Source organism: Ursus americanus, chromosome 2 (assembly GCF_024610735.1).
Source record: "Ursus americanus isolate L20-20 chromosome 2, mUrsAme1.1.p, whole genome shotgun sequence".
In the NCBI taxonomy this organism is placed as follows: Eukaryota; Metazoa; Chordata; class Mammalia; order Carnivora; family Ursidae; genus Ursus; species Ursus americanus.
This window is the reverse complement of record NC_142128.1, coordinates 45,533,106-45,545,330: the sequence shown is the minus strand read 5'-3', so window position 1 is coordinate 45,545,330 and position 12,225 is coordinate 45,533,106. Positions and strand designations below refer to the sequence as shown.

At 45.2% G+C, this 12,225-nt stretch overlaps 1 protein-coding gene across 1 annotated transcript in view; it reads left to right on the top strand.

Moving 5' to 3' along the window:
• Positions 1 to 4,189: 4,189 nt before the first annotated feature.
• The window catches only part of SLAMF1 (signaling lymphocytic activation molecule family member 1), a 35,243-nt gene continuing 27,207 nt past the window's right edge, over positions 4,190 to 12,225 (top strand). The window contains exons 1-2 of the mRNA XM_045784449.2: positions 4,190 to 4,494; positions 11,604 to 11,942. Coding sequence (XP_045640405.2) covers positions 4,419 to 4,494; positions 11,604 to 11,942 — 415 coding nt within the window. The 5' untranslated portion in view covers positions 4,190 to 4,418. The remainder of the gene's footprint in view (positions 4,495 to 11,603; positions 11,943 to 12,225) is intronic.

Sequence of the window (12,225 nt, the reverse complement as noted above, 5' to 3'; positions counted from 1 at the left end):
AGACCTATCTAAATGCCCTATTTCATCTGTGAGTTCTGGCAAATTATGTCTTTCAAAAATTGGTCCATTTCATCGATGTTAACAAATTTGTGGGCATGAAATTGTTCATAGTATTCCTTTATTGTCCTTCTTATGTCCACGGGTTTGGTAGTGATGTCCCCTCTTACATTTCTGATATTAGTAATCTGTATCCTCTATCATTTTTTTTTAATTTATTCAGCCTGGCTAGAGGTTTACCAATTTTGTTGATTTTTGCAGACAACCATCTTTTGCTTTCATTGATTTTCTCAGTTAATTTCCTGTTTTCAATTTCATTGCTTTCTACTCTAGTTTTTATTATTTCTTTTCTTCTGCTTACTCTGGACTTAATTTGCTCTTCTTTTTCTAGTTTCCTAAAGTGAAAGCTTCTATTACTGATTTTAGGTCTTTTTTTTTTTCTATTATATGCATTCAGTGCTATCAATTTTCTTCTAAGCACCACTTTTTTTTTTTTTTTTTTTTGCTGAATCCCACACATTTTGGTAAGTTGTGTTTTCATTTTCATTTTGTTCAAAATATTTAAAATTTTCTCTTGAGATTTCTTCTTTGACCCATGTGTTATTTAGAAGTGTATTGTTTAATCTCCACATGTTTTGGGATTTTCCAGTTGTTTTTTTGTAATGGATTTCTAGCTTAATATCTCTGTGGTCTGAGAACAGACAATGTATGATTTCTATTCTAAATTTGTTAAGATGTGTTTTATGGCCCAGAAGGTGGACTATCTTGGTGAATGTTATATGTGAGCTTGAGAAGAATGTGTATTCTGCTGTTTTGGGGTGAAGTAGTCTATAGGTGTCAGTTATATCCAGTTGATTGGTGGTGGCATTGAATTCAATGGTGTCGTTACTGATTTTCTTTCTGCCTATTGGATCTATCCATTTCTGATGGAGGGGTGTTGAAGTCTCCAGTGATGATAGTGGATTCATCTATTTCTCATTGCCATTCTATCAGTCTTTGCTTTACATATTTGAAGCTCTGTTGTTAGGCACATATACGTTAAGGATTGTTATGTCTTCTTGTAGAATTGACCCCTTTGTCATTATATAATATCCTTCTATTTCTGATAACAACATTCCTTTCTTTGAGGTCTGCTCTGTCTGAAATTAATATAGCAACTTCTGCTTTCTTTTGATTATTGTTAGCATGTTTTCTCTTTCTCTACCCATTTACTTTTAATCTTTATGTGTCTTTATACTTAAAGTGGGTTTTTTATAGACTACATAGTTGGGTTTTATTTTTGTTTTGCTTTGTTTTTTTGAGTCATACTTCAATTTATTAGCATTGTCAGTCTGTGAACAAGAAAGGTATTTTTTTTCCCATGAAGTGAGATCATTTTCAATCTGCCCTAACATGTGCCCACACATCTTCACTTGGAAAATGCAGTGTTTCAAGCTTCAGTCAGAGTAGATTATTCCTTTTTCACTTTCACAGGTTTTTTTTTTTTTTTTTTTGCTGCTGCCGGAAGTCTTCTGGGCATTTGTTTCGAATTCTGTCGTCAGTGCATCTCTTACTGCTTTTGCACAGATCTGAGAGTATCGGATGTAGCTGAGTCCAGTCTGTTCAGCAGTACACCACCATGATGTCTCAAGAGTGAGTGCCTTTGGCCAACTCACAAGGACATGTCAATGCTGGCTTAGTGGGCAGCCCAGCTACAGGAAGATCAGCCCTGAGAAGCAGAAGGGGCAGGGCTCTGGACCTGCCAATCCTGCCACCTCTTGCCCTGCTTCACCTCCCTAATGGTCCCTGCTGTCCACCAAGCCAACAGGGTCTCATGTTTTTAACCCATTTTGACGATCTCTCTTTTAATTGGTTCATTTAGACCACTGATGTTCAAAATGTTTCTTGATATCATTAGAATAATATTTACCATATTTGTTACTGTTTTCTATTTCTTGCCCTTGCTCTTTGTTGCTATTGTTGCCTTCCGCTCTTTTTCTGCCTTTCGTGGTTTAATTGCGCATTTCATTTTCTCTCCTTTCTTAGTATGTACGTTATACTTTTTTTTAGTGGTTCCTCTAGATTTTGCAATATACGTTTACAACTAATCCAGGCACATTTTCAAATAATACTATATTGCTTCTTGGGTAGTGTGAGTACCTTATGTAACAAAATAGTCCTAATTCCTCTCTCCTATCCCTCGTATCATTGTCATTCATTTCACTTATAAATAAGCATTCAGAAGCACATATATACATAAGAAATGTACACAAGTATACATAATTGAATACATTGTTGTTATTATTATTATTTTGAACAATGTGTTATCTGTTAGATCAATTAGGAGTAAAAAAAAATATGTTTCTATTTTACCTTCACTTATTCCTTGTCTGATGTTCTTCCTTTCCTGGTGTTTTTGACCTATATTATTTTCTTTCTCCCCAAAGAACTTCTTTGACTATTTCTTGCAAGACAGAACTACTGGCAACACGCTTCCTCAACTTTTGTTTGTCCAAGAAAGTCTTTGCTTCTCTTTCACTTTTGAAGGATAATTTCTCAGGATTTAGAATTCTAGGTTGGTGAGTTTTTTCTCTCTCTCAACTCTAGAAATATTTCACTCTATTCTCTTCTTGCTTCCAGTCACTTTTTTCTTTTTTAGGTTAAAGAAATGTGCGACATCAAAGACAATATACTGTAACCTTATTTGCTGGTCAGTGACATTAGTGACTTTTTGCTGAATAAGACGGTAGTTATTAAATACTGGAATATCACTTCCTCAAATTTTCCGTGCTGTTCACAACCTCAAGGCTACGGTCATGATACACTTGTAAGTTTATTCTGAATCATTACCTTTTCTTTATCACTTTCTTACATCTGGAAAATCAACAAAACATAAAACCAAAGCTCTGATTCTATCATTTGCCACTAGGCTCCTACCCTGGCTGATTTCAAGCTACCGACATGGTGTCATGGAACGTGGGGCTGTAAGAGCAGGGCAGCGGCCCATATATCTGGTATTTTATTTCCATCTTTGAGATACAATAGATGTAAATGTGCTCTAGAGAATAGATAATAGTAAAATGTTGTGAACTAATTAGGAAGTAATGAGTTTTGAGTCTTTATTCCCTTAGTTTTAATATAATTTACGTAATTATAAATTCATATAATTGAAATTCTTAATAATGGTAATATTTATCAACGACCCAGCCCGGAAGAGTCCTGAAAATGTAACCATCAGCTCTCACTGGTTGGTACACGTTGGCTCCCGCACAGCACCAGGTAGTGTTGTGGGGAGGGTGCCTGGGTGTCCCATGAAGGAGGGAGAAGAGCAGTGACGATAAAGAGTAAGTTCACATACATCACTGGCTCGTTGCCCTAATTTCCTCAGGAAGGTCCACTGGAGAGTGCCTCTGATCTGTTAAAATGGGTTTCTTTTTTTTTTTTTAAGATTTTTTATTTATTCATTTGAGAGAGGGAGAGACAGAAAGAGCACAAGCAGGAGGAGAAGCAGAGGGAGAGGGAGAAGCAGACTCCCTACTGAGCAGGGAGCCAGAAGTGGGGCTCGATGCCATGACCTGGAGATCCTGACCTGAGCTGAAGGCAGACCCTCAACCATCTGAGCCACCCAGGTGCCCCTAAAATGGACTTTAAAAACAAAAGGCTGGCCTCTCCAAGTCTCTTCCTGAACACTGGTAAAAGCATCTTTCCAGGGTTTTCATTTTTATGGCTTAACTCATGGAAAAGTATATAGCTTTCTCCTGCCAATTTCAGTCCCTTCCCCCCAACAACAGTTTAGACCAAGCTCTGAAATAAAGGTACCCCCTCCAAACACAACCCCGAGCTCACTAAATTCTCCCACACTGCACCAGCTGGGAAATTGGGTTTCTGCCAACTGATCTGCCCTTGCGCTCCCCATGTCTCTGTGGCTTTGGCATCAGGACCTGACTGCATGTGGAGGTGTTCTCTGAAGCGACGGAGCAAGTCAGACATGAGACATAAGAACTCTTCAACGTTTAGTCATCCAGGTTCAGCCTTGAACTAACTGACCCAGATTTCGGGACGGGCTGACAAGCCCCCCTCTCTTCTTCACACTCTGAGAAGGGTTACCAGACAGAACTACCAGGGAAGCCTGGGGTGGGGAGGAGGGGGAGGGTCCATTTCTGCTCAAGCCTGGGTTTGCTGAGCTACTTTCCCGTCTTTGGCAGTCCGAGCATTTGACACGGACTTCTTGGGAACAGCAAAGTGATTTAAAGCCTGAAAGGAGATGAGCAATCCTCGAGACTCAGGCAGAAAAAGTCCCAGTGATACAGGAAGCCATCTGGTTCCTGATGCATAACTAGACGGCAGAGGCACCTCGCCTGACACGGACCTCACTCTGTCGCCACGTCTGCAAGCAGCTGCTGGGCTCCTCACGGGGCTCCCTTTCCTCTCTTCACCCGCTGATGGATCCCAAGGGGCTCCTCCTCTGGAACTTCCTGCTGTTTCTCTCCCTGGCTTTTGAGCTGAGCTGTGGAACAGGTGAGTGTTTCTCTGTTTGAGGATGTGAGTCCCGCCATTACCTGCCAGGAGTCAGCCAGCCCATGGGTGGAGAGGAGTCGCAGGGGCTGAGGGCTGTGGTTTGGCTGCCTCTCTCTCAGGGATTGGCTCTGAGCTCCTTCTGACTCTCTCAAAGAGGAAGGAATATTGTGGGTTCCTGGATGCTAAGGCTCAGCCCCACCAATCCTAGTTTCCAAGGAAACCAGGAGCCCTAAGCCAAAGGCACTGGTCACATCCCAGACCTGGCTCTTAGGGTGGAAGTTCTGGTCGAGGTTCTGGTTGAGTGGTTGTTTTTGCATCTGGCAAAGACCCAGGCTAAGGGGCTGAGATGGACGGATGGAGCTTGGGGAGAAGATGACTCCTACATCCCTGCCCTTGAAGGGGATCCTCACACACGCGAGCAGACAAACCAGAACCACGGTCCAACAACAAGGAAGGGCTGTAGTGGGAAGAGCGAGTAGAAGTGAAGTGAAAACCTCAGGCATCAGCTGAGAACAGACAGTGGCTAAGTGTGGTCATACTGGTGGCTACTTTCCTGGAAGAGAACCTCCCAAGGCAGTGAGAGGGGGAGAGGCTAGGATTTCTGGAAATGCAAATCGGGAACCCTCAAGGGTCAGGGCAGCTCCAGCAGTGGGGCCAGACGCACAGCACAGGGCTTGGGGCTAGGCTCTGCTCTTGTCTTTCTGGCTCATGTTCCTCCCGAAAGCGAGCTGGGGTTCTCTGTTAGCGGTAGCAGGGCTATGAGAAAAGGTATTTGAGAAAGAAAAAGCCATGCAAGAAGTGGACTTTGGGCTCACTGAAGAGTGTTGAAGTGCCTGGAGGCCGGTTGGGCTAGGGGAGGCAGCCTGGGGTGGAAGAGGCATTAGGGAAGGGGGGAAATCCTGAGGCTCTGGGTGTTTTGCACTTGGGGTTTTCAAGACCGCAAATCCATGAAGGACTTTTCCAGGAAACGTCCAGAGATACACTAGGGATGTCGGAGAGGCTGTGCTTGGAATCTATCTTTTGCTAGACTCCCAGATAAAGAGGGCCTTTCTTGACCCCCGTTTCCCTCAGAATCAGGCAGACCCATAGCTCTTGCTTTCTGAGCTCTAGGGAAGGGGTGATCGAGCTCAGGGTTCCGAAACCCAAACTGACCCACTTTAAGCCACCACAGAGAGAGCCAAACCTTCCCAGGTGCACCCCATTTGTGACTCTACCATTTGGGGATGTTTCTTAGCGACTATCAGGAGTGATGGGGTTGAACAGTGGACTGGACATTTTAAATCTCTGTGCTGGCTCACCTGCTGGCCAGCCTGGCCCACAGTGTCCCCGTGGTACCAGGTGCTGGCAGCTGCTCCACTGGAGACTTGGAGGTCCCTGCTTAGTGAGAAGCAGCCCAGCCCTGGGGGGCGTGTCTACCCAACCTGCAGCGTCTGTCTTCCTTGCATTCCGTTTTCTCTGAAATATGCACAAAATTTTTAGTGTTTTTATTTTTAAATACACACCCATTTGTGAAACCCCAATTAAACACAGATGGAAATGCTTTGCAAGTGGGACAGGTCAACCATGAGAGTTACTCAACCAAGAAGTGCGACTCTTGTAAAATCAGGACCCACTCGCTCTCCTTCCCATCTCTACTCGTAGCTTGCCTCCCAATTCCCTGTCAGAATTATAAAATCAAAAGTCCACACGTCCCTTCCCCCAATTAAGTGAATTTTCTATTCCCTCAATAGTATTTTTTTTTACAATAGACTTTATTTTTGAAGAAATTTTGGGTTCACAGCAAAAGTAAGCAGAAGTACCAAGACTTCCCCCTACTCCCACACATACTTAGCCTCCCTGTTATGAGCACCCCCCCCCAGAGGGATGTGTCTCTTACAGCTGATGAATTGCCCCAAGGGGATTTTGTATTCCTCCATGCAGGTCGGCCCCACCTCCTTCACACACATGAAGGACAAGTGCATGGCTTCCAGACGTGGCCCAACTTTGTTCACTGGGCCATTCTATCCCAAGACGTAGATCTAAGCACTTCTATTTCTCAAAAGCTTTAATGCTGGGGTATAATGCCATCACCTTCACATCTCCAGCGCCAGACTGGAAACCAGAACATCAGGGCTGATTGGTTTTATCCATAGACTGACTTTGGACAGTCCCATTGAGTAGCTATCTATAAGGCCACGTGATGTGGCAGGCATTGCGAGAGGTGTGGGGAGAGCAAAATGAACAACCACAGCTTCTGCCCAGCACCTGACGCAGTATATCAGAGCCCTTCCACAAATGATCATTGAATGAATAATAATAGTATGTCCAGCCTGCTTGCTATATACCAGGCAGTGTTCTAAGTGCTATTTGTATTATTAACTCTCACACCGACCCGATGAGATATGTTATTACTGTTACCATCACAATTTCATAAATAAAGGCATGAGAGGCCCAGAGTAGTTTAGCAATTTCTCTGTAGTCACACAGCTTGACTTCAGAGAACTCAATAAATGAAACTGGATAAACTTATGTTGGTGGGGGTGGGAGGGTTGTTAAAATTTATATCCAGGTCCCATGGTAAAAATTAGAATACGCTATCTATAACTGGAGCATGTAAGTTGATTTTAGTTGAATTGAAATGAAGTGTAGGAATATTCAAAAGATGAGAGAGGTTGATAAAATTATAGCAGGAAGTAGAGGGCATATGGAAGTATTCGATCTGGAATTTGGAAAGGGGACAGGAACTTCTTTCATCACGTAAGTTGTCATTTAATTTTTTTGTTAACTAGTTTGTTTATTGGAAGAGTATCACACATCAGTCTATTTAAAACTTCAGCAGTACCAAAGGGTATAAAATGGAGATAAATTTCCTCACTGTCTCCCCTGCTGGAGGCAAGTGCTGTCACCAGTTCCTTGTGTGCCTTCCCGAATACATGCATTGGACTTTTATGAGACTTGAAGAGAGTGTTCCAGATGAAGGACCCAGTGCAGAGGTGAGGTGTTGCGAGTGTTCGGGGGTGGGGGGAGATGACAAGTGGTCTGCTGAGCTTGAAGCCTAGGGTCCATAGCCAAGGCTTTTCCATCTGTTCACCTGGCAAGCGGGGAGACGGGTCCCCATCATTTCCCCCCACACTGTATTTCTTAGGGATGTTATAAAGATGAAATCGAGTACCTTCTGATTTTGGAGAGAGGGGAACTTCGACTCTGTGTTGCCATTTGCTCGCTCATTCAGTTTCTCATTCTCTTGAGCAACGAGGATTCGCTGAGCTTCTACTGTGTCCCAGGTGGGTGTGAGGACTGGAAGTGGACAAAACAGACACAGTCCCTACTCTCAGAAGCTTATTCCTGAGTAAGGATGACAGGCATAGATTCAGAGTTTCAAGTGTGATGAGTGATATGAAAAGGCACTGGAGGCACGAGCAGGGAGGCCTAGACGAGGCTGGGGGCCAGAGGCAGAGACGGGGAGGACGGAAGGAGTTAGTCAGGGAAATAGAGCACAGTCACGGTAGTCAGGCTGGGGCATGGAAATGAGAGTGCTCTGAGTCAGAAAGACCCAGCAGCATCAAGGAACAGGGGGAAAGACAATGGCTCTAGGGACCGTACATGAAAGAGCAGCTTCTCCTCCTGGGCCTACATGTGCTGTAGGAAGCGTGAGGCCTGGTAAGACCAGCCCCCTCCTCTCCCTGCAAGCTAGGGGCGCAGTGCCGTGGCCCCTGTGAACATGTCACGACCCGGGCAAACACCACGGGTGGCTATCATTACGTGGACTCCCATCCTGAGAAGGGTTGGCCAGATGGGGTTCTTTCAGGAAACTATCCACGGGTCCATGTGAATCACTCTACTTTCTAAGTAGAATTACCCTTGAAGAAAGTGAGTTGGTGTTGATGGCTACAAATGTTTCCTCCAGACTCGAGTAAACAGGGCTGACTGAATCACAGCCCCGCTGGAAAACACGCATCAGGCCGCGGGGTGTTTCGGGAGCGGGGACTCCACTTGAAGGGTTCTGTGAACCACTTTAAAGTCCCCACTTGTTTTTCCACTGGTGCTTTAGTGGTGCCGGTTTCTAGCACCCCTTCCAGACCCAGCCACTCACACACACTCCGTTGTGAGATCACCATTCTTCACGAGGGTTGCAGGGTGCGAGGGTTCCTTCCTGACCGATGTTTGATCCCCCTCCCCGTGCGTGAGTGTGCAAATGCCACTCGGCCTGCCCTCTCAGCTGCTCTTTCTTTGATTTCTCCTTCTCTTTCTATTTTCTTTATTGATTTCTTTGGTGGTGGTGATGGGGGGCTCCTCTCCATCCTCCCTTCCCCTCACTTTTCCTTAATCGTTCTGAGTCTCCACCAATCTTATCCTGATTTCGGCCGACGTGGACTGCCTATTGTTTTCTCCCAATCTCTGGATCCTGATGCTGGCTGGGCCCTCTGTGGGCCCGTGTTGAGATCTCAGGGCATTTTGGTATCGAGAACATCGGGACCGGTTCGTCCAATTCTCCAGCCCGCCACGTGAGTCACAAGTCGACGCTGTCCTTTCTAGGAGGCTGTGCAGCTCACTGGTGGTTTTGCTCTATTTCTCTGGCTCCCTTATCACCTAAAGCAATCTATGCTCTCTGAGTCATGGGCTCCTTCTTTTATGAGAATTAGCTTATGGTTAAGTTCAGTTATTAAGTTCAGTTCCATATTGGGCGAAGTTAAATAAAAGAGACTTTAGTCAGGTAAGTAGCTTTGTGTGCTCCTATTTTGAACAGAAATTATTAAAAGCCAACCATTTACCCACTACTGTTGTAGGTCTTAGACACAAAACAATGAACAGAATGAAATTCTCCCTCTTGGAGAGTTGGCATCCTAGCCGGGGACCCACAAATAAAATAAAATAATACACGATGTAGATCATCAGACGGTGTAAGTGTGTAATCAGAAGGATGGTCGGAGCAGTGTCTCAGAGGAGATAATTTTTTGAGCAGAAGTCTAAAATAAAGTGAGGGAGGGAGATATCTAGATATATAAGGAAAAAGATATCCAGACAACAGCAGAAGCAAAAGCTCTGAGGAGGGAATGTGCTCCATGAGCCAGTATGTGTTTGAGCCAGTATGACCATAGTGCAGTGAGTGGAGAGAGAGGGCAGGAGAGGGGTCAGGGACGGGGATACTCAGAGACTTTGAGGCCATAACGAAGCCTATGGGTATTTTTCCTATGGGTGCTAAAAATCCCTGGAAGTTTCAAAGCAGGAGAGAGACAAAACGGGACATAGGTTTAAAAGATGACTGTGTCTACTGCACAGATGCCAGGAGATGAGTTGGAAGCCAATGGCCGTGCCAGGCTGTGACAATGGTGGCAGAAATGCGGGAGGTTTGAGGTGCTAGGATTGCAGACATATTCTGAAGGTAGAACCAACAGGGTTTGCTGATAGACTCCATATGGAGTATGAGAGAAGGAAAGGAGTCAAGGACCAAATGTTTTGGTCTCAGAATTTGGGGGAGTTGTCATGTTGTTGGTGGAGGGGGCTATGGAGCCAAGAGTTCGTTTGCTAAGTTTGCAATGCCCTTTGGACCTCCAAATACTGACCCATGTAGGCAGTTTGGGTGGGAGATCTAGTCTGCAAGCTTTCCAGAAGTATGTCAACCCATGGAACTGGATAAGCATGGCTGGGAAGGAGGAGGTCTGAGTACTGAGTCCTGGGATGTTCCAATATTTAGAGGTCTTTAAGGGCAGAAGGTTCCAGTCAAGGAAACCGAGAAGGAGCAGCCAATGAAATAGGAAAGAAACCCGGAGAGCAGTGTTCCAGGGGTTGAATGAAGGCAGTGTTTCAAAGAGGGAGTGATGAACCACATCAAGTGCTCCTGAGAAAGCAAGATGAGGATGGAGAATGGGCTCAGCACCATGGCATATACAGTGACCTTGGTAAGCGTGGTTCCAGTGAGTAGCAGGGAAGAGCACCTGCTAAGAGTGGGTACAGGAAAAATAAGTCAGGAAACGGAAACAGAAAATATAAACACACATTAAAGGACTTTGTAATAAAGGAAAAGAGAAATGAGGCAGCAGCTAGGGATGAACCTGGGGTCAGGGGAGGGGTTTGTAAGATGAGGGAAGTTACAGGTTGGTATGTTGTGTGTTGATGGAAATAACCCACAACATTCTATACCAGTAATAAAGCTGATGGCGCAAGGGGTGGGGGCTATTGCAAGAGCAAAGGCTCGAGGTGTGTGAGTGTTCCATGATGGAAGAGGCTAAACTTAACGGGAGCAGAGACCATCCATGGGCAGGTAGGTTTCTCAGTGGTAGTTTCAAACGGAAGCTCTCTTCTCATTTCTTCTACATTTTCAGTGTGATGAGAAGCAGAGTCATCAGCGGAGGTCATGGGTTTGAGGAGAGAGGAGGTGTTAAATAGTCAGCAGTGGGATCCCTTACAGGGACTTGAAAGGGTGGTTTTTGTGTTTTTGTTTTGTTTGTTTGTTTGTTTTGTTTTTGGTTGTTGTTGGCTCAGGTCTTTTGAAAAAGAGAAATAAAATAATTTCTCACCCTTGGTATTAGGAACCATCTTATGGTCTTTTGGACCAAGATTTCCAGTCTGGACACCGGGCTCACCACCTTCCTAGCACCACATCCCTCAGACTTTTCTCTTTCTTCGTTGTCTGAAAAGACGCTCTGTAGCCTTGGTCTCCCGGGCTCACAGGCAGAGAATCAGCTTCAGTTGCTCTCCACCCTTCATACTATGTACCCAGTGGGGGTGAGAAGTCTGGTTGAGGAATTAGCAGACCTGGCTTCCAGTCCAGTTACTGGTTATGTGACTTTAGGGATGTCCTTTAAAATCTCTACATCTTGACTTCTCTGTGCCTTAACTATAAATCTGAGTTGATAGAATTCTTGCCCAGATCAAAGAAACTCAGTGTCCTAGTTAGTCTGTACATCTCCATTGTAAGTAATTTTAAGGTTTCCATAGGGATTTTTGAAATATTGAGACTATAGTGGGACGGTCGTGACCATTCTTATGGGCTACTGAGGACCTGGCAACCCCAGGGATCGTTCAAGAGGAAGAGGGAGCATCTTCAATCTGTCATTCCTGATCCAAAGACAGGGTGTGATTCTCAGAGACCTCTACAATAAGGGACTTTCTTCTTCGTCCTCGCACAGGTGAGAGCTTGTTGAATTGCCCAGAGATCCCCGGGCGGTTGGGAAGCAGTTTGCTGCTGTCCCCGGCATCTGAAGGGAGAAGTAAGAGCATGAACAAGAGCACCCACGTCCTCGTCACCAGGGCAGAGTCACCGGGAAACACTGTCAAGAAGAAAATAGTGTCTCTGGATCTGCCAGAAGGGGGTTCTCCACGCTATCTAGAAAATGGCTATACATTTCATCTGGAAAACCTGAGCCTGGGGATCCTGGAAAGCAGGAAGGAAAACGAGGGCTGGTACTTCATGAGCCTGGAGGAGAACTTCTCAGTTCGACACTTTTGTCTGCAGCTGAGGCTCTATGGTAATAACGGGCTCCCCCGGTCCGTGCAGAGTTGGGGGGCGGCACCCGAGATCATCCCTTACCTAAGGATTTAGCTGCCTCTCGGAAGCAAGAGTATCCAGGACTGGGAGCAACTTGAAACATCACCTAGTCCAGGGTGCTTTAGGAAGAGGTTTGAGAGATTCACAAATCTTTTTTGTCCAAATTGTTCATTGAGGGCAGTTGATTAGCACTGGTTAGCTCGACCCCCACTTCGCAAAGGAAAGGAACCCAGCTGCCTACGGACGACAGGGCCTGTGGCCCC